Source organism: Vanellus vanellus (assembly GCF_965231255.1).
Source record: "Vanellus vanellus genome assembly, chromosome: 7".
Classification (NCBI taxonomy): Eukaryota; Metazoa; Chordata; class Aves; order Charadriiformes; family Charadriidae; genus Vanellus; species Vanellus vanellus.
The window spans coordinates 4362624-4384548 of NC_138912.1; the positions used below are offsets into that span (position 1 = coordinate 4362624).

General features: G+C 47.5%; 1 protein-coding gene across 1 annotated transcript in view; it reads left to right on the forward strand.

The window, feature by feature from the left end:
• The window catches only part of CTBP2 (C-terminal binding protein 2), a gene marked incomplete at its 5' end in the record, with an annotated part of 48499 nt that overhangs the window by 18312 nt on the left and 8262 nt on the right, over positions 1-21925 (forward strand). The window contains 3 exons of the mRNA XM_082486388.1: positions 15609-15763; positions 17107-17251; positions 20921-21127. Of these exons, the coding sequence (XP_082342514.1) occupies positions 15609-15763; positions 17107-17251; positions 20921-21127 (507 nt within the window). The remainder of the gene's footprint in view (positions 1-15608; positions 15764-17106; positions 17252-20920; positions 21128-21925) is intronic.

Sequence of the window (21925 nt, forward strand, 5' to 3'; positions counted from 1 at the left end):
GAGCCTTCTTTTTCATAGTCCCAGGGAGTTTTCTCAGCCCACTCAGTTCGTTTGATGTGTTTTGTAATTTGTATGATGTAATCAAGTCTACAAATTTGTGGGCAGGGGTATGATGCATCAGCCTCCATCTTTGTCAAGTGCTTTCTACTGCAAGGCAGGAAACTTTGTCAACTTTCTGAAACTTCAGTGCAGGCTTCTTCCTTTCTCCCCCCTCCCCTACCTCCCTCCCAAGAAAGAAATGAAATCCGATTAGTTCATTTTGCCATACCTCGCTCTTCCGGTGGGTTTGTGGCACAATTTTAAAATTAAAAAAAATGAATTAATTGAGAATAACCATACGGTATATAACGACAGCTTTTAGGTTGTTAGGTGATGGGTTTTATTGAACCGATAAAATATAGAAAACCGTTAGAGGAAAATGGCTTACTGCAGTGGTATTGTTCAGTGTGATTTACAGTTTTATAACTGTAGGCAAATTTGAAATATTTTTCACTATCTTCAGCATACATTATTAGATAAACCCATAGCCTGTGCTTACCTACATCAGCATTGAATTTTTTCTCTGTCGTAGTGAAGAGACATAAAAATGAAGATGTTTTCAGCCCGTTATAGTTTAACGTAGTTTCAAGAGCAGTCAGCTTCTCTGCAGCTTTGGATTTTATTTGTCACTAATGCACTGAGGATTTCTGTAGGAAATGCCTCCCAGCAGCCGCCGGAGTTGCAGCGCAGCTATCCTTTGCACGCACAAGAAAATAAGACATCTTAAATATGAAGATTATTGACCGAAATGTCAGCTCACGAAAAACAAAGAGAAAATACAGATCCTTGCAGGAGTGCTTTATTCCAGCACCCCGATCTCCCTCCTTCAGCACTTGTTGCATTGCTGAGCTTGCCCTCATGAAAACAGCATCAGAGCCAGGGAAGGCAAGGGCAGGGCTGCCCCATGCATCAGTGAGGTCCTTCGTGCCCCACGCTGTGGCAAAATGAGTGTGGTGAACTTCGGGGGCTGCTGGGATGCAGCCTGGAACTGGGAGGAGCTGGGACAAGCCGGGGCTGCACCGCTACGGCCCCATCCCAAGGCGGTGGGAGGGTAGGAAGGAGGCACCCGTGGTGCTCCAGGGTGGTGTTCAGAGACCTCCATGGGGCCCCACGTGGTTAGGGGAGAGGTGGGTGTTGAACTGCCATAGCACAGGAATAGCTCATCATTCTTGGAATCGCAAGTAAGAATCTGCCAGTGTGTTATCTAGATTACTGAAGATGAAATGTGCTGTATAAATACATCAGAGGCATGATTGTGCCGTTATCCCTTGGGCTACTCTGGCTCACAAGGAGAAAAGGTTGATTTGTATTTGTAGATGATTTCGCTTGCTCTGCCAATGTTCATTTTTGTTTTATTACAAAATCCAAGGAACATGTATTTCTTTTGCTCAAAGATGTAGCCGATTAGCAAAGATTTTTGTGGATTATCATAGCTTAAATAGCTCTGTTTTAAGATAAATGTTTCATCTATCATTACTTGTGAGGGGTTTTGATACTATTTTAAACACTGAGGAAAAATTAGGAAGATTGTAAGCTCTATTATTCAATGAACTGTGCGGTATTTGGACACTGAACATGGTTTCCATAAACCAGAAGACGCTTGGGTGCAGCTGATGAGGCTGAGTGCCCTCTGGCTGATGTGGGAGAGGTGGGGATGAAGCAGCTACAAGGGTAGCATTTGCAAAATGATGAGAGGTTAACCTAGCCTTGACTCGAGCCCGCCCCAGGCGTGCAGGAAAGCTCCACGCAGAAACCCTCGACAGGGTGATCGTCACTCATGCTGACAGATGTGGTGTCTCAGGGTGAATAGGTGCTTTTGGTATCAAAGTTAGTGATGGTGTTTAGTAGACATTGCTTGATCCACTGTCTTAAATTAAGATGGGAAATGGGTGGCTGTGGATTATCAGTAATGGGAGGAGAGTGTTTTTAGGGTCAGGGATGAGAAAAAAATATTAGGTATGTTCTCACCGGTTCCTAGTGCACGTTGCTCATCCGGGGCCCAAGAATAGCCCGGCTGGAAAGCTCTGCAGGGGTTTGCTTTAGCCTCCAAAAGCCTTGAGAGGACCAGGGAGGCGGGGTGGGATGCCCAGAGGCACCGCAGCTGCCCCCTCCAGTCCTTACTCAGAGTTTCCTTCCACTGTGGCAAAAGAAATCACGTCTCCAACGTTATTTTGGAAGAGTTTGTGGTTGTTCCGGCCAGGCTCAGGTGCAGAGGCTGTCGAGGTGGTGATGGATCAGGAGGAGGTGGGTGGAGGCTGGAGCTGAGGTCCCCGGCACTGCCCGCAGGTGGGTGCATGCAGCCCCCAGCCCTGCAGCCTGTGTTTTGCAGCAAGGCAGGAATGCTAGCAGCCAGGAAAAGCCTGATAAAGGGGGAAAATAGCAAACGTGGAAGTTAATGATTAAACTTTTTCTGCTATCTTTATTCAGCCAGGAAAACTGAAGCTAGGCGAGGTTTGCAGGAGAGATAACATCTTTTATTATACCAGCTTGTATAGTTAGCAAAACACACATGCTTTGGGGACCACATGCTTTTCTTCAGATCTCCACAATTGCACATTACATTAAAAATAAAATTCATTTACTTTTCAAAAGGTTTAACGGATATTTGAAAGAACTGAATTTAAAAGCAACTCACAAAAAATATTTCAGTGGGTTTAATTTGATTTGGACATTTTAAGAAAGATTTAATACCCCTGAATTACAAAAGACATTTTTCTGGCTTGAAGTTTACCGGTAGAAACGTGACATCTGTATACATGGAGTAAAAATTTCCACATGAGTCTCAAAAGTGTGTTCCTTTGTGTGCTTGAGAAGGCTTCGTAAGTGTATGGACATGCTCTTATTTCTTTCTGAGATACTTAAAATGCCCTTTGGCAACTTCAAGATGCTCTCAGCATACAGTAATTATTAGTGAGCAGCTAGTAAGGCTCTACAAAGGTGCAAAGTCAGAAGGTTTAAAAAGGGTGAGTTTAAAATACAGAGTTCTCTGCCTGATCACCACTTTTTTACCTCAATCTAAAAAAACTATGATTAAGTGATAATATTATAAGACTTGGGAGTTTGGTACTAATCAGTGTATTTTTATTAATCATCAGTGTACTTTTCTATGCTACAGGAAATAAGATGCTATTGTTAATAACATTTCCAGTGGGAGTTTTTGTACATTCACCCTGACTTCATGAAATCTTCAACTTACAATCCAGTTTTGTGTTGAGTTTTTCCTTTCCTTTTTTTGGAGTGCTTTTTCTTTTTTTTTCTTTTTTTTTTTTTTATAGCTTTCTGCATTATCCAGTATACCAATTTAAAATTCCCTCAATCCAGCTTAGTCTCAGCTGTATTAATGCATGGCTCGAGGGCACAAATAGCTGAAAAGGGCTGTATTGTGTGGCATCTCTAAAATCTTTTTTCAGAGAAGTTGTATAAAGAGATTGAGGTTTCTTGTTGGTTTTTGGTTGTTTTTTTTATGTTAGGGTTTTTTTTTTCCAGCTGAGCGAGCAGCCTTGCAGGTGACTCAGAAGACATCAGGGTGGGAGATGCTGCTGGGCCCAACACAGCCCCATTCCCACTGAACTCTCCAGCGGAGAGCACTCTCCTCTGGGAAGGTGGCTACAAGCACAATGTGAGATCCTTCTTCATTTTACTGATGGATCTGGGGAGACAGCTTTACAATGATATTAAAAATAATAGAATGTATCAGTTAAGGAACATGGGTTGAAGCAGGAGTAACTTTCTTTGCAATACTGTTCCTAGGACATTACATATAGAGCTCTATCTTCTTAATGCAGTCATGACCAGTAAATTCTGCCTGAGATACATTTTCCAATATGTAGTAAAAAACCCAGAAAATATTGGGGATCTGTAAGATTCAGAAAGTGTAACCCAGAGGGAAGATTGGAGCCAGCTGGTTGTTCCCCCAGTGCTGCCATCGCCTGCAGGGCCGTGCCCAGGTAGAGCTGCTGGTCTGGGGTGTCCAGGGGACGATGCTCCCAGATGAGCTGCTTCGCTTACCCTCCGTAGCTGGAAGGACCCACGTGGAGAACAGCCTTCCTCCATAAACTGTTCCTCCGAAGGATAAAATCAATTCTCATGCACGTCTTTCCTGTGCTGTGTGGTGCAATCATCCTTATCTCCCATGACAGTGCGCCTTCTCGCCTGGCAAATAATTGATAACGCACCTCGAGGGGATATCGGCCCGATCCAAGAAAGCATTTCTGTTAAGGACAGCATGCGCTGAAGTACGTGCTGAGCTGAAGTATGCACTTGAGGGTTGTCCGTTGTGGTGGGTTTCCTGGTGGCCTCAGTGACTTCCTCGGGTGAGAGATGAAGGGCCAGGAGCTGGGGAGCTCCTTGCCTTCAGGGAACCTCCTGCCTGGGCTGGGGCCACGCTCGGGGCTGCAGAAGTACTGGGGTGAAGATTTCATTTGCTAAGCTTTGGGGAGCAGGTGGGTTTTGGTGGTCGCCGCCCAGCCCAAAGCTTTTTTTGCTATGTTTTTATGGTTCTGGGCTGCTTTAAATGTCGACAAGAATTCAACATGTGCCCTATTTCAGTATAACAGTGATAAAATCCTACGATGTACTTGTAAAGCATTAGTTGTAAAAGTAAATCAACTTTAGTAACAAGTAGGTAGTAGTTAAGTGCTTTCAAATGTTAGTATTTAGGGTTTTTTTTTCTCACTTAGTTATGGTCCTGTGCTGCAGGGAAGTGAGGGTGTTTATCTTAGGGAAATGAGTGGGATTTGCAGGCATTCAGCACCTCCCAGGACCTTCCAGGGTTATTCCCTCACTCATATATTCCCATTTTGCCATCCTTTCTGCACTAAGCAGAATTGGTCACAAATTCCTCAAAGAGTGATGGGAGACCATGGGGGGCTCCAGGTACCGACTGGGATGGGGAGAGAAACGGAAAACAAGTGAAGCAAGAAACTAAGATGATAAAAGCAGGAGCCCTGTACAGGCTGTGAACGTGCTGCAGAAAAGCTGGAAGCGTGGCGGTGGTTGGGCTTCCTCTCCACGCCGAGATTTCCTTCGTTTGATCTTCAGCATGGAAGAGGGGTGGGGATCCGAAAGCAGGGATGTGGCTGGGAGCGGTGGTAGGAAGGGAGAAAGTTATCAAAGGTCCAACACCCTCGTCAGAAACATTTCACATTTGTAGGTCGAACAGTGTCCGTTTTCGGTCTCCAGAAGGGATGACCTTGCAACAGGGTCGCTGAACAGACGGTTGCAGCTGGGCTTGTGCGCTTGGCAAGTGCCCAGGAGCTATTTTAATAGGTCTTACAAGAGATGAGGGCTTGGCAAGACCTGTAGGTTTTGGCATGAGCTCACGGTCTTTTTTCCTTTAGTAGCTAGCTAGCACCGCTCGCGCTGTGGAAGAGCCCCCAGGAGCACGCATAGTGGGGTTCAGAGGGCTCAGAGACAACCCAGGGACAACCTACGTGCTTCTTTTTCTGCGGGTGTGCATCACCACAAACAGCGTCACTAACTGCCCGTGGCTTGAAGGTTTTGCACCTTTTGTCACTTTGAATGAAGACTCTGGAGATGTCCAGCTGGATTTAAAAGATTAAAACCGTCCCATGGCCCTTCTGCGGCATTTGCAGAAGGAACTAAGGCAGCTGCCAGCCCTTTTTGGCACTTTGCACTTGGCCAAAGGTTGCTTTGGGGAGGCTCTTAAAGTCAAGCTGGGCTCTCACTGAAGGCTCCCATGTTGCCTGGGTGGAAAGAGCATTTAGATAAAGCCTGAGCTGGATCCTCGGTGGCTTGTTCTCCCTTCTTGCTGCAAATGAATGACTTGAGATGACAACAGCTACAGATGGATGTGGAGAAGAGGATTTACTTTCCAAAAGGCTACCCAGGCTCCCACCCCAGCAAAGCAGTCCTCGCCAGCTTGCTTATCTGTGCAGTAGGAACATCACTGTACAGGGAAAGCTGTAAGCCACCAGTGAATGGCTACTGCTGTCCTCCCCAGCACAGGAACTCCTCCGATGCCATCTCGACCCTTCTCTGGGATCTACAGAAAACCTCCAGCAGATCTGAGAAATGCCAGCAGCAAAGCAGAGCAGCATGTAGGAAGCCTTAGGTATATCTTGCTTGGAAGATTGATAGCACTTTCTGTCCAGCATGATGGGAAGGACTAATGTCAATGGTTAACACCACAATTAATTTAATTCCTACAAGTATCTCACAACATGGTGTTTTCTTTATTTTCCACTTAGAATCGCTCATAATTAATGTACAAACACAAGTTTAGAAGGTACCAGTGGCACACGGACAGTTAGTCTCATTCAGCCCCTCTTGCTTCCTGAAATCTGAGTCCCAAGTGCTTGCTTTGATGCATTACCTTTTTTTTTTTCATGAGGTAAGTTTCGTAGGGCTGTCAGTTGTCTGTCTGTGTGCTAAAACTGAGTTTGCACCTCAAAACGCTGGTACGTTGTGGGCAGCCCCGCTGCTGGTCTTGTGGCGGTCTCAGGCAGCAGTGTTCAGGCTGCCCCAGTGCCGGGGCTCTCACTGGCAGTCGGCAGGCTCATCTTTAGCCTTGACTTTTATATCTCATCTTTCAGAACATCTTTACAGCCTCTGAATCCCTTGGGGTGATTTGAAGTCCGAGCAGCCTCCCGCCCAGATGGCTAATTTCAGCAGCTTTCCCCTGTGCCATCGTGTAAGGCATCAGCATTGTTCTCCCTGGTTTTATTTATTTCGTTGTTTCTTTTAAAAAACCCCAAACAATGAAAGCTGTCCATTTCCCGGAGCAGCTTATTTGTATTTTACTACTGTAGTTTGTTTCAATTTGGATAGTAGGGAAAAAATGATGCCGTATGGCTGGGATGTGTGTCTCGAGTGAATATCATGCTGAAGCAGCACCACTGGAGAGAAAGTATTTTCTCAGGTTTCTGGATCATCTCAAGAAAGCCATCCACTAAGCGGTACAAATACAATATGTCTTCAGCACTTGGGCTTGGTAATGGAGCATATTCAAGGAGAATTTATTGGGATTTTTGCTACCTTCTCCACACTGTTTTTAATAGGAGCTGCAAAGCTCAGCCCTGGGTGGTGGGACGGTTTGCGAGTCCATGTGCTGTCTGAATCATAACCACAACACAAACCCTAACTGGGTTTTTCCCCTTCTTTTCCCATCCCTCTAAAAAAAAAAAAAAAAAAAGAAAAAGAAAAAAAAGAAAAAAGATTACAAGAAACAGAGCTTCTCTGAGCAAGCATTTTTTCTTCCAGGTTCTTCTTTTAGCATTCTTGGTAGCATCTCTCACCACCCCATATGGCCTCTCCCATCTGCTCTGCCGTCCCTTTTGCCTGCCCTGGCAGCTCCCACTGCCTCCGCCGGACTCACCTTCCCATCCCTCCGTCCCGGGCTCCACACTCCTGCTTCTTGGGGTCCCAGGCAGGCCCTCGGGGCCAGCACACCCCTCGGGCACCGCCTGCCACCCATCGCCTTGCGTGGCCATTAGGAGTTTCACCCTAAGACCTTGCTTAGCTCCTCTTGTAGTCGCTCCTGTTAACCCACATGTGAGCTGGGGCAGAAAGTGGTGTTTATGTTTGCAGACATAGATTTACCCACGTCGCAGTCTGGGAATAACCAAAACACCGACGGTTTGATATTGCAGGTATACAGCAGAGGCTACATATTACTATTATGTTACTTTTTTATTGTATTACACCTGTTTATATACTTGTGGCTGTATCTAGAGTGCTCCTGAATGAGATTTCGTTCAGTCCAGAGATTATTTCATAGAAAAAGAGTGCTCCAGAGTTTTGCAAAGCTTGTGCTTGGCTTTCCTGCCCCAAGACTGCATTCCCGTGGCATCCCAGTGGGTTACGTGTATCTCAGGGCTTGAATAGGGTTACGCAAAAGCAGGTGTAGAGGTGTATGTCTTTCTGGTGTGCGTCTATGGGAATTCAAATAAGAGTAAGAAGGTACCATGTATAAAAACACTCCCTGTATTTTTACTGAGCATTTATTTGTGGTTGCTGTCTGCTTCTGTAGTTCAGCTGGGGACTGTAATCGCGGCGTTTGTATCAGCTAATAAGGATATTGTTTTATATGGGAATTTCCTACCAATTTTTAAAAATACATTCTTAAAGGAAGACCTGAAAAGTTATCTGAAAAGGGAACCGGAAAAAAGCCAGCTCTTACGTGCTGACGGGAGGAAATGTGCTGGAGAGGTCAGGAATTTGCACAGGCTCTTCCTGACAACAGGTACGAATTTTTTCCTTTCCACTAGGGACCGTGCCCCTCACGGGGGAGGAAGGGCCTTGCTGCCTCTTTGCCCGTCTTTCTGGAGCACGAGAATTTCTCTGAAGTGTGATTTCCCTCGCCGGAGGGGACTGCCATGGCCCTGGGGGTTTTCCCGGCAGGCTGGAAGTCGTTTCCGCTTTGCCATCGTTTCCCTTCCCCATGGCAGCCCTGGCTGCGAGCATGGAGCCCATCAGCTCCAGCTGTGTTACAGACATCGGTTCAAACACCATGGTCTCCTCTGAATGGGAAGATTTCAGTCGTCTCCCGGTAGGATCCTGGCAGTCTCAAAAGATGCTTTGCTTTAAAAAAAAAAAAAAAACACACCATGATTATTTATAAAAAAGATATTTGATGTCACTTTCTAAACTGGCTGTGTATTTGTGTGGCTTCTGTTTGTACAATACCAAGTGTCTCCAGAGCATTTACAATTAGAAGTAACAGTAAATATCTGTTTTCCCGTGACTGCGAGATAAAGACTGTGTCTTGTTTACTTTTCACCCGTGCATTTGTTATGAGAAGCATTTAACAAGAAAAGTTAAGTGAAAGAAAGAGCATCGCTTGAGAGTATGCTGTGGTAGAGGAGGGTGGTTCTGCAGCACCCACAGTGCTTTCCTAAAACATCCCCAGCAGTACAGAAACCTTCCTTCAGCACTTGTTCCGTGGCGCCTTCGCAACTCGCTTACACCTTTCTGTTTGCAAGAGATACTGCTACAGCTGGAAAGCACCACCCCATGTGCTGTGACCCACAGAGGTGGCTTCCCAGAGGTTTCCCCTCCGTGCACCCCTGAAGCAGGATCAGTGCCGGTTTACAGCCTGCAGAGAGGATGGCCCAGGGCCACCAAGGACTGGGAACCCCTGATCCACCTCGGAAAGGCACTGTGGGACCCCGGGACCCAAATTGTGGGACCCAAATTCTTGAGCTTTGGAGAGCTCAGTGAATGGCAATATAAGTTTAAGAGAAACATATGCCTAAATCCCCTTGTCTTGTACTCGGAGACTGAATTTTAGGGAGGCTGACAGGTCTTTTGATGTTTATATTACAAGTCATTACCAACTTCGGGTAATACACCTTTGTTCTCCTTATTCCTAGCTCCATCCTCCAATTCCAGGACTCTTCTGAGCATCCAGAAGCATCTGACAGGGTCAGTAAGGACCCTTCTCTGTTAGAGGGCTGCATGTGCCGATGAAGTGCTGCCCGTTTCTCCTGGGTGTTTCCCTTGGACCAGCTCTGGATGGTTCAGACCCCCCCCCCCCCCCCCAGTCTGCAGAGCAGAGGGGTGATGGTGTTTGAACCAGCGGGATGGTGATATAGCTGTGGTGGAGAAACACAGGTCTGCACAGGCTAACCTTGTTGCTGCCAGATTTCCCCATGAACTGCATTTCTCCCAGGTGAAGCATGGTAGCCAGCGCCACCAGTGCACCGGCAGTGCTCTGGTTCAATTTTGGCTTCTATATCTGAAAATCAGTTTGACGGATCCAAGGTAGTTTGCACAAAGCCCACCTAGATCCCTCTGTTAACTAACTTAACTTGCACCGCTCTTTAGCCAGGGTGTGACAAATAGTAAGATGCAGCACTAACGGTGTTAAACTGGGAGGGAGATGCAGATTTTTTTCCTTATTTCTTGGATGAGGATTGTCTCTAGCTGTTGCTGCAGCTGGTGAGGATGATGGCAACTGCAAAGAGGAAAAAACAACTGCTCTGATCCACAAGCCTCTGCAGGCTCTGGAGATGGGGCATGGCACAGGTACGACCGCCCTCCTTCACCATTTCCCACGGCAGCACTTCCCTGCGCTCTGCCGGAGTGTGGGATTGGGATGACGATGATATGGGGCTGCTTTTACCTATTTGAGACAAACTGGGCGAGACCAGGAGATGGGCGTCTGCAAGAAGATGTGAATCCTGCCAGCAAACGCATGTTGTTTCTGATGCTGAAAAACAGTTGATTTACACATCAAGAAAGAATTTGGCCCTTCGTTTCTGGGTGCTAGATGAGACCAGCACAACCTTGCTTTCCCCCAAGTGCCTTGTGTTTGTTTTCCTGGTGCTGCCGCTGCTGCTAAAGGCTATCAGCCTGTTTCTGGAGCCTCGTGCAATATACTCCGCATGGAAAGGCATGTTTCATTTTTAAGTTTAAGAAAAAAAAAACACAAAAGAAAAAAAAAAAAACCCAAACAAACATAAAACGCAGCATGGCACAGATTAAATCCATTTGAGACAACTCGAAAAAAAAAACGCCGTATGTGCAAGTCAATAGGAGGAGGGGAGTGGAAGGGGGAAAAAGCAACTGTGACATATACAAACCCTTTAGTGTGCATAGCATAAGATTTTTTGGCTGGCACTCACATGATTTTATTCAAGGGCTGGGAAAGAACTACGATTAGTTAAAAGCTTCGGCAAAGTCTGGAGGGAGTGCTCTGAAGAGTTGGGAGCCGCGCAGAGGTGACTGTAACTCCTCTCGCAATTTCAGACTATTCTTCTGTGGCTCAGGACAAAAGCCTTTTCTTTTCCCTCCGTGTTCAAAGAGACATTTGTCTTGAGATGTTGCAGCTGTGGGCCGCGGGATTGCTTGTTTGAAGATACCCCCTCGTAGACGAAAGGAGAGGCAACGCACTGAAAAGTGGTAGTATTTTATCGTGTGTGGGTTCCCCCCCCTTCTCCTCCCTCCCTCCTCCTCCACTGCCATGTGTGGTTTTTAATAAGAAGAAGAATGTGGAGGCAACATTTTCCAGGCAAGGGGAAATTTCCTGTTTCTTTTCTGTTTGTTTAATAAAGTGTGTAGTTGACTGTAAAACTATAGCTACTTTGTCGTGAGCGGGTAATTCAGGCGAGTGTCAGGATCGCTTCTTGATGCACTTTTATATACTGCAAGTGAACATGTTTAAAGCTTTTTCCTTTTTTTTTTTTTAATGCTGTGCGGCGTAGGCAACTGAGATTAATAAGAATTAGGCAAATGGCTTCTGCTTTTGTTTCTGTGAGATAGTACCAGCCGTCTTGCGGTCACACAAAGGCTGCCATTTAGCAGGGAGCACTCCCTAATTCTCTTGGCAGGGGTGCCATTGGGATCGGATACAAGTGGGTGGCAAAGGGGAGGAGCGGCAGGAGAGGACAAGCAGGCTTTGTGTATTAAAAATGAAACAAAAGCACTTTATACGCGGGGCTGTGTGCAACAAGCGGCGCTGCCTGTGAGCCGGGGTGGAGTTTGAGTTCTCACTGTGACTGCAAAACCTTTCTTTTTTTTTCTGTTTGCTTTTTTTTTTTTCCATAAACCCTTTCTCCTCCCCTTCTTCCTTCCCAAGCTCTCCCTGCAATGCTGGCAAGGGTCCGCGGGCAGCTGAAAACGCCTTAAAAAAAAAAAAAATACAGGTCGAACAATATTTGCCACAACTTTGCAGGAACGGCTGGGGCTTTATCGGCAAAATCAGCTTCAGATGGCGGGGGAGCCCCCGAATTTGTGAGGCTTGTCGGGAGGACGAGCTCAGCCCACCCCAGCCCCAAGGAGAGCTGCTGGTCCGCTGCCTCCTGCCCGCACCACCCCAGCTTGCTCCGCTGCCTGCAAGCCGCGGGCTTGGTTTCCACAGCATCGTACCCCGCGGTGGAGTGAGCCCGGTGGTTTTGCAACGCGTGGCAGAGCGAAAGGGTTAATGGCTGCGATGTTTTATCAGAATTTAGTGGAGGGGAGTGTCTGGCTGTTTAATTACTTTCTGATCCGTGGCATACCTCGTTTTTAATGAAGCGGTCGCACGCAGAACAAATGGGTTTGGGTAAAAAAAATATCGTACTGAATTTTGCTTGGTTTTGTCAGCCCAGATGTTTTGGTTTGAATGTGTTGTGCGGGAGGTAGGAACCAGCACAGTGAAGAATAGACACAGGGTGGTGGAGAGGCAGCAAGAGAGGCAGGCGAGGAAAATATACTGCCGTTTAAGTTGCAGACCTGCCAATGGGTTTTATTAAAACGTACTTTCCATACATTATGCACTTCATCTTCTATTGATTTGCTTCAAAACTTTCCTTGTCAGGCTGAAGTAAATTCCCTCATTGAAGTAGGAGAAACGACAGACATTCCTCTGACTACCTCACGGTTTCCAGCCAGCATTCATCCTCGGTGACTGCACTTTTGTGTGCGGGCGAGGGTGACATGCCTAAGAAGCCTGTGTCATCATGCACAATTACATCCCTAATCCCAAGCAAAGACACAGATGCCGTTTCAAAAAAAAAAAAAAAAAAAGCTGTATTTCGTTTGACTTTCAAAGAAGCTTATGTAATGGCAGCATAATAAAACCGTTATTTTGGGGCTCGGGTTAAATGTCAAAGTTTCAGATAACCCGTGGTTTTGCCTTCCATGTGCCATGCTTGCAGGAAGCCACCAGCAGCCTCCGTGTGCCTGCTGCCCTGTCTGAGGATGGTCCTGGTCCCGGCTGGGCACCGAGCTCAGCTTGTCCAGACAGAGGCATACAGCTGCACAGCGTGGGGATGGTGCTGGTGGCCACCGGGGCTGGGACCACCGCAGCCACCTTGCCCCTAAGTCAGATTCCTTTTTTTTACAGTTGTGGTGTGAGGCTGATAGGTGATGCTCTAAGCCTTGGAGATCATACGCGTTTAAGTCAGCATTTAAGCATTTAAGTCAGTGTTATAATTCACTCGCTTGTTAACCTGAGAAAATAATCTAGCTGTGGTATAGTGCTTCACATAAGGATTGTGTAAGTGCTCTGAGATTTGTACATGTTTTTATTCGTGCTTATCTGCTTATGGCAAGCTTCTTTCAGTTATCCCAATCGTCTCGGCACTCTACCCTGCCTACTGACACAGTTGCACTTCCGTCTAGATGAAATGCATGCGAACGTAATATATTACTTCCAGTACGTGCTAATGGAGAAGGACCTGTTCCAAAAACGTTAACGTGTAATGCTGAAAATCTTCCGTCAGGTCTGCTGGGTTGGTCGGTTCTTCATTTCTTAAAGCAGATTCAATAAAACAGGAATGGAGAGCCACTGAACAACTCCCTCCATTAAACCTGCCTGTTTCCACAGGGTTGATTTTTGCCATGCAAAATAAATGTGACTACATGCTGTCCCGCGTTTCATACGCGGCAGCTTAGATCCCTCCCTGAGGCGATGCTCTTGGTGCCGGCGTGGTCTGGGAGGTGTCACTTTGGCCCGTAGCTCCACACGCATCAGCTGGTGGAGATCTTGCTAATACTTTACCCGACAGCAATCTGGACAAAAAGGAGCATTTAATTTTCCCTTAAAAAAAATATAAAAAATCAGTGCGTTGCTTTTCTCGTTAGGTTTCTTTCCCTCATTGTAATTTTTCTGGCGCGTGGGGCTGCAGTGACACGATTCCTGGTGTTGACCGCAGTCCAGAGGGCTGGAGCGGTACCCAGCCCTGCGTGTGAGGGCCAGAGCGGTACCCGGCCCTGCGTGTGAGGGCCAGCCTCCTGCTCTCCTCTTTAGTCTGACTTACTCAAACAGTGCCAGAGACAGTAGCATTTGTTCTGTAATACTCCATGTGAAATGTTTGAGCCCTCAAAATACTCAAAACCAACACCACAGAAGTTCCTTCAGCTATGCCCCATGTTTGTCCAGCTCACCAGCATCAGCAATTTTGCTGAGTAGTGATACCTGTGACGTAGTGTGGCAGGGGAAAGTGCTCTGTTCCAGAAGTAGTGACGGCATTTACTGTGTCTGTTAGCTCCTCAGTAAAAGGATCGCACAACCGCTGTGCTTAAAGGCAATACAGATGTTGGCTGGTAGCCCTGGAAGGTTATTGTGCAGAAAGGGGGTTTTGGTAAGGAGAGGGGCTTCTCTGAGGCTGCTTGTGAGGAGGTTTGAAGGTTCAAACCCAAACTCTCCAGGCCTGGCCATCTCATGGTGCGGCAGCAGCGCTAAAACACCACTTTGTGCCCAGAATACTCGCTCCCCCCGCTTACGCTTTTCCCAGAAACTGCCTGGGTAGCTGAAAAAGATAGCTGAGATATTTTGTGCGACCCTGATGTAACAAATGCCCTTATTGAGTGATAAATGGAGGCATAGAAATTTCTAAGTGACTTGCCAGCAGAGCAATAAATAGGATATAAAAATTGGGCTTCTGCGGCCCTTGGTGGTCATCGTTCCTTTCCTCACCTCCGCCTGGAGAACATGTTGTTGTGAAATGCGAAAAAAGCAGCACAACTGAACAGACGCCAGAATACACATATTTTCAAGGGAGCAGCCCATGACGAAGCGTGTGTAAGTGTGGGAAGTGTGGTGTCCTGCACTGGCACAAGGGCACTCGCTGCCACGGTGGAGTGGGGTCTGCAGCCGTTTCATCCCATATCTGCTGGTCCTTCATGCTGACTACAGCCGCACATCCCAGAGCATCCTGCGAGATGCAGGGATAGACCGGGTTTGTTTTTACAAAGTAAGCTGAGTTTCGCCATTCCCACCTTGAAGCCTTTTGGTAACTGGTAACATAACAATATATGTCTGTATGCTAAAGAGGTCTTCGGTATCCTGCTCTTTCCGTGCTTTTCATAGAATCACAGAACAGTTTGGGTCAGAAAGGACCTTTAAAGGCCATCTAATCCAAACCCCTTGTGATAAGCGTGGACATCTTCAACCAGACCAGGTTGCTCAGAGACCCATCCAACCTGACCTTGAATGTTTCCAGGGATGGGGCATTAACCACCTCTCTGGGCAACCTGGGCCAGGGTTTCACCACCTCATTGTAAAAAATTTCTTCCTTATACCTAGTCTAAATCTACTCTCTTTTAGCTTAAAATCAATCCTTTTTTTTTTTAGTGAATGTCTGTTCAGACTTGTCTTTCTGAGATGGACAAAATGGTAAAGTCATTCCTTAAAAAAACAGACCGAGTGCCAGTGTACGCCTGTGGAACAAAATCCGGGCCCTCCTGCAGACAGGGGAAAAAATTACTGTTGTCTTGGGTTTCACTCCTAAGACGCTAAATAAAACAGTTGAAGAGGCTGACAGCTCTGGCTTTGGTAGTTTGCTTGAAACGGGACCTGTGTCGGTGAGGATCGGCACAGCGGAGATACACCCCCATAAAGTCACAGGTGAATGAAATGGGGTTGTCCATCCCTGTCCTGGGAGCAAGCCTCGCGGGGTTTTCTCTCCCTGCGGCAAAACCACAGTCGTACTCCCAGAGAGAAAACCAGATCTTGCGCTAAACTTCGCATTGCATTGCGATTGTTCCCCAAAATGTGTTGTACAAGCTAAAACTGTGTGCCACTGCTTCTCACCCGACACAGGAACTGCGTGCAGGTACCACCGCTGCCGGGGGACACCTTCCCGCTGCCGCTGGTGTAAAAGCCACGCTCCTTCTGCTTGCAGGTATTCGCCCTCAAATCATGAACGGCCCCATGCACCCCCGGCCCCTGGTGGCACTGCTGGACGGGAGGGACTGTACGGTGGAGATGCCCATTTTGAAGGACTTGGCGACAGTTGCATTCTGTGACGCACAATCAACTCAGGAGATTCATGAGAAGGTAACGTGAGCTGCGAGGGCGCGGGCAGGCCGGGCTGGGGGACGGTGTGCTCTGGCCTTCCTCTTCCAGTTCGTCTTGAGCAAAAAGCGTACAAAGCTGAACTTGGAGTCGATCAGCAGATAACATCAACGGAAGTCGCTGCAGATTAAAATCCAGTGAGGCTGTTTTAGAAGGCAGATGTTATTTTGGAAAAAAAAAAACAAAAAACAAAAAAAATCACCTTATCTCTTAGCATCAGGTTTTTTTACATCAATATTACTAATGTTTCTCATTTTTTTCAAGTCTGCTTGCTCGATGCAGCAGTACCCGCACTGTGCATCTCCCTGGAGTGTGGCGCAGTTGTTCTGCCTTTGCTACCACCATCCTGCGCTGCAGCTGAGGGGTCTCTCGGGTGCTCGCTGCACCTCACCAGCTCATTTCTCCCCAGCAGTGAGCAGGTGAGGTTTGGGCAGCCTGCAGGCAGATCCGTGCAGTGTAGCTGGGTGTTTCTGCTTGGAAGCTCAACTACTTGTAAATACTCGCTTTAAAATTGTTCTTTGTGCACATTTAGATAACTCAAATGGGGTTTGAAGGGATCAGAAATCAACTTCCAGGATCTGGGAAAGAAAACTACAAATTGCATCAGTGCTGATCTTTGCAGTGCTTCAAATATTAAATGCAGGGGAAGGAGGATGGAGTTTTTTACGAGACATTGATAGATGATAGATGAGCTAGTCTTGGAGAATTTGGATAGCTCTTGGGTTTTCAGGAGCACCGAGGTAGCTTATGGTGAGCACCGATGAATTTTGCATCTCCATTGAAGGGGATGGAGTACAGCCTTACATGACTGTACAGCCTCACACAAATCTCCTTAGGTACTCTTGAAAACATACAGAAAAGGTTGATGTGAACAATGTGACAGGTATTTGTACTTCCAGCATACAGAAGAAGGTCAAGAAGTTATGAGTGACACTCAGTTGTGTTCAAAAACAATAGATACTGCCGTAAACCCTAATTCCTTTTTAAAAGCAGAATTCCTGCTGGTTGGAAGCAGAGGGATTAGCAGATAACCACCTGAAAAAGTGTCCAGGTGAGCGACTGGGTCAGTTTTCCTCTGCCTTCTCTCCCCAGACGTAACATCATTATTTACAGATATCCATCCAGTTTGTTCCCAAAGGGAACAGCCTCAGTGTCAGTGGGTCACACCCCTGGTGGTTTTGGTGACACCTGAAAGTGTCAACGTGCACCATGCCTGGGTCAGACAGTCAGCGGTAAAAATTTACTGTGTAATATTGCTGATTCAGGGGCTGCAGGCATCCTCTCCAGGTGTCCTGGTGGCTTCTGACATCTCTGTTCTTTTCCAGGTATTAAATGAAGCTGTTGGGGCGATGATGTACCACACCATCACGCTGACTCGAGAAGATCTAGAGAAGTTCAAGGCCTTACGGGTCATTGTTCGAATAGGCAGTGGCTACGACAACATCGACATCAAAGCTGCAGGGGAGCTTGGTAGGTTTCAACTGTGCACCCCAATTCCCTCCCACATCCCTCTGAGTCTTTAAAACCAGCACGAGTACCTGCTGGTTCCCATGGGAGCGTGATGGCAAAGTGGAGTTGCCTCCCCAAAGAGGGAGGTTGGTTCAGCCCCTAAAATTACAGGTGCAATTTCCATTATTTGCATGTAGAGAGTATTATGACAAGAAAACTCGACCATGAAGTAAACAAAATGGTGCAGTTTCAGAGGGCAGCTTTTAGGCTCATACTGTGTTAAAACTACCTGATCCGAGTCCCTCGGTCCCACAGTGTCCCTAGTTCCAGGTGCCCCCTTGTACCAACAGGTATTTGTATGGCCGTTCTATTTCTGGCACAGGAGAGTTGATCTAGCTTTAGAAAAATTGGAGGAAGTGTGTTTTACTATATTTTAAGCAAGATTAGTCTCTTGATCCTATCTGATTCTTGGAGTCATGCCCACACCGCTGGGAAGGCGACGTGTCAGACGGTGCAGCAGGAATTGTGCATCGGGTTGTTGCTGTCTCCTTTGCCATCTCATCAAAGGTGCCTCAGGAGCTTGAAGAAGAGATTTACTGTGGGAGCATGTTACATGGGCTGCCAAACTACGGAGGGCTGCATTTTCAGAAAGGAGGCGCTCTGTCCAGCTATGGGATTTTTCTGCGCAGCTGGGCTCAGGGGGTGCGTGCAGGCTGCGTTGCATGGCTCTCAGGTGGTGGCGAGGCCACCCGATTTCCGTACTGCTTTGGATGGTCACAGAGACCCTTGGCAATCTGCACACCCCCAACTGGGAAAGCTTAATTGTATCTGTGATTTTAGCAGCTGAGTTACAACTGATTTTGATCATCTGATCCCAAGATTCAGTCTATCAAGCAGTCCTACAATGGTGTTTAGGATATGTTGTATTAAAGGTTATCTCTGGGGAAGTGAAGAATAACAGCCATTTCACGTGAGCCATTTCACAAGGATAATTGCGATAAGAGAGTTTCAAATAGTCAGTCCTAAAAAAGCAATTCTCAATATAGGGAATTATTTTTTTTTCAAGAGGAGAACAGTGTCTTCTCAATGTAATGGTTTCTTCATGTTTTTAACTCTTATTGTTATTATCCATTATAGCAATGTTCTGAGGCTTTGAACATCAAGAAAGGAAAAATATAACGAATAAAATAATGGGATACTGCAGTATAATCCTTCTTTTTATACTTGGCAAATTGGGTGGCCAAATGATATGGTTTCGAGTAGAAAATGTAATGACTACCCACAAATGTAGCGTAAAGTTTAATTGGTATTGCTTTCCATAAGGTAGTTTTTAAACTGTGCAGTCAATAAATGACCAGTGTCTAAACACGGTGCCTGGCTGCGCACTAGCGGCTGCCTGCACCTTGCTGGCCAGGCTGGTGGGACCAGTTTGGACCCTGTAGAAGACACCCCCAGAACAAGATGCTGGTGTTGAACGGTCCACTGTGGGTATTTAACCCTTGGTGCCGGCAGCTCCTGCTCCTGGGGCACAAGAGCAAATAACAGCCTAAGCAGCTTGTGAGAAAGGCAGCCTGGTGTCATCCAGCTCTATAAGCACGAGGTCCATCAGAAAAGGGACAAGTGTCGGCAGGGTTGGCGATGGGGACCCTCAGCAGAGCTGCAGGCCGATGGGGAGTGCTGCTGGGGCCACCCATCGCCCTCCAGCAATGTCTTCTCTTCCCCCATGAGCAACTATGGTCTCTGCCTACAAATGGGCGGGAGCAGTTGCCTGATACCTAAACTTACTTAACTGGTGAGGGATCTGGAGCACAAGTCTTACGAGGAGAGGCTGAGGGAACTGGGGTTGTTCAGCCTGGAGAAGAGGAGGCTGAGGGGAGACCTTATCACTCTTTACAACTACCTGAAAGGAGGGTGTAGCCAGGTGGGGTTCAGCCTCTTCTTGCTAGTGACAAGCAATAGGACAAGAGGAAATGGCCTCGAGTTGCACCAGGGGAGGTTTAGGATGGATATTAGGAAAAAGTTCTTCACAGAAAGGGTTGTCAAGCATCGGAACAGGCTGCCCAGGGAAGTGGTGGAGTCGCGATCCCTGGAGGTATTTAAAAGTCGGGTAGATGTGGTGCTGAGGGACATGGGTTAATGGTGGTTTTGGCAGTGTTAGGTTGAGGGTTGGACTTGATAGTCTTCAAGGTCGCTTCCAACCTAGACAATTCTATGATTCTAAACGTGTGGTCTTCTTGGGAAACCTTCCCTCCCCCTTTGTTAGGCAGGAGGTCAGCGTGGCTTCTGGGCTGCACCCACATCCCTGAGGTAAATCAGAAGTTCCCTCTGTGGAAGAGATGGGGAATGTCAAATGAGACAGCATCAGCTTTAGGAACTTGTGGGGACTAGTGCACTGTATCCCTGTCACCTAAAAGGGAGAGAAGGTGGGCAGCGGTTTCAGGGGTTGGTTGTTGGTGGGTTTTTTCTCCCTATAGGGTCAGTCAGTTTTCTTCTGGTTTCTGTAGGTCTTGCAAACAGCCACAGGGCGGAAAACAGTCTTAAAAACAGAAAAACAGGTTCCTGGGAGCAGGGAGGCTGGCAGGGGGATGGGAAACAGATTTTCAGTTTTGAACCGAATCACTGCCCCTTACAGTGGAAGGGGATTTTCTGAATATCTTATTCTGTCTTTATCTCCTACTTTTTCATGGTTTCTGCTCAAAGGCCCCAGTCCAGTAAAGAACTTAAATACATATCCATCTTCAAATGTGTGTTTAAATCGCATCGAATCCAGTAGGATATAAGCATGTGCTTAACTGCTCTGCTGAACAGACATGAGATGAAGCACATCCTTACACGCGTTACTGACCCAGAGCCTGGACGGGGCAATGACTGGGGAGGCTTTTCCATGAACGTAATACTTGCAGCTCCAAGTGTGGGCACGGTTTAAAATTAACCTTTTGTGGCAAAGGAACAAAAGGTCTGTTATCGAGACCCGCACCGGGGTAGGCAGGGGTGTGCAGCAGTGCTGGGGCCGCAGTAGAATTGCTGCTCCGGCACAACCGTGCCCCCTGCCCTTCCCAAATTTTGGGAAAAAGTCCACATTTTGTGGCAGGAGCGATCGGTTCCTCCTGCAGGAGTGTGGGTGTTTGTGGCGGGTGGAGGCTCACCAGGGGGTGTTTTGAGTGGATTGTTTTGGCAGTTGGTGGAAGGAGAAGCTGGCCCTGCCACACCGACCTGGTGCACCATCCTGCTCGAGCGCACCAAATTATTGGTCCCTAAATAATGTAATGGTTGAACAGTCTTATTGTGGAAAAGGAGTGACTTCTGCCAGCGCAATTTAAGTCACTTTGAAGGTAGATTAAACTAAACAAGAACAAGCCTTTCTGTTGCAAAACGAACCTTTGCTGCTGGAGTTGCTCCTGCGTAGCTAGTGCACTTGAAATCTGCACTTGTCCTTACTCCAGAGAGACGCTGGGGCGTAGGGGACTCCAAAGCATTACTGGTCACAGTGGTGTTTGCAGAGATTTCAGGCTGCTGTACCTAAACCACGCACGTCCTTGGAAAACGTTATGCCAAATGCTTAAAAAAATGCTGGGCTGGTTGGGCGATGTGAGGGTGAAGGACCAGGAGCCCCTTTGCTTTGCTGTGGGGCGTGTGGCCGGGGCTGTCCCCCCTGAGCCACGGTTGTGCTTTGTGGTGTTGCCTCTGCAGGGATCGCCGTCTGCAACATCCCCTCGGCTGCCGTGGAGGAGACGGCCGACTCCACCGTCTGCCATGTCCTCAACCTCTACCGACGAAACACGTGGCTCTACCAGGCGCTGCGGGAAGGCACGCGGGTGCAGAGCGTGGAGCAGATCCGGGAGGTGGCCTCCGGCGCCGCCCGCATCAGGGGGGAGACGCTCGGCCTCATCGGCTTCGGTACGTTGGTGAGGGGCAGGCAGCCTGCGAACAGTGCCTGGAGCACTGCTGGGCCAGTGTTCAGCCTTTGAGGAAGACTCAGCACCACTTCACTGCCCTAGGTAGGAGCTAAAATAAGCATTTTCAAAACCAGACCCGCCACAGTGGATCAATGTGAAGGAGAGAGAACATCTTCCGCTGATTTTTTGGGGGCGAAGGAGCTGAATATTCTGAACCTTGGCTGAGTGCTTGGAGGAGTGCTGGTGAAACCTGGCAGTGCCCCAGGAGGGACCACACCTGGTAGCATGCTGTCCTCTCCCAAAAATATCTCATCCCAGAGCCACGGCTACACCAGTCCAGCTCTTTCTGAGCCATTCTGCCCTGTGTGGTGGCAGGGCTGTGTAAAACAAAATTTGGCTTCATTTCACCCATAGCAATAGAGAGTTTCAGCATCAGCACCGCTGCTAATGGCCCTCTTGTCCATCCTTCTTGGGAACAAAGTCCAGCCATCATAAGATGGTTCAAGAGGTGCATCTGGGCAGCAGAAACCCATTCAGCAGTTGGTGGCCAGACACGTGCAAAGTGGCAGAAACGTAAGCGGAGGAGATTTGGCAAGGAGCTGGTTTAGGGAGCAGTTCTGGCTGCTGGAGGGTGGCTGCCAGTGAGGGAGCACCAGCCAGGAACCAGGCACAAATGCCGCAGCAGTATTTCCACTTGCTTTTGGTGCAGCAGTCATTTTCCCCACTTGCTTTACACTATTGTGAAGGCCTGGGCTAATTAGTGCAAAAAACTGCTGTATGAACGTGTTTAAATGGGGAA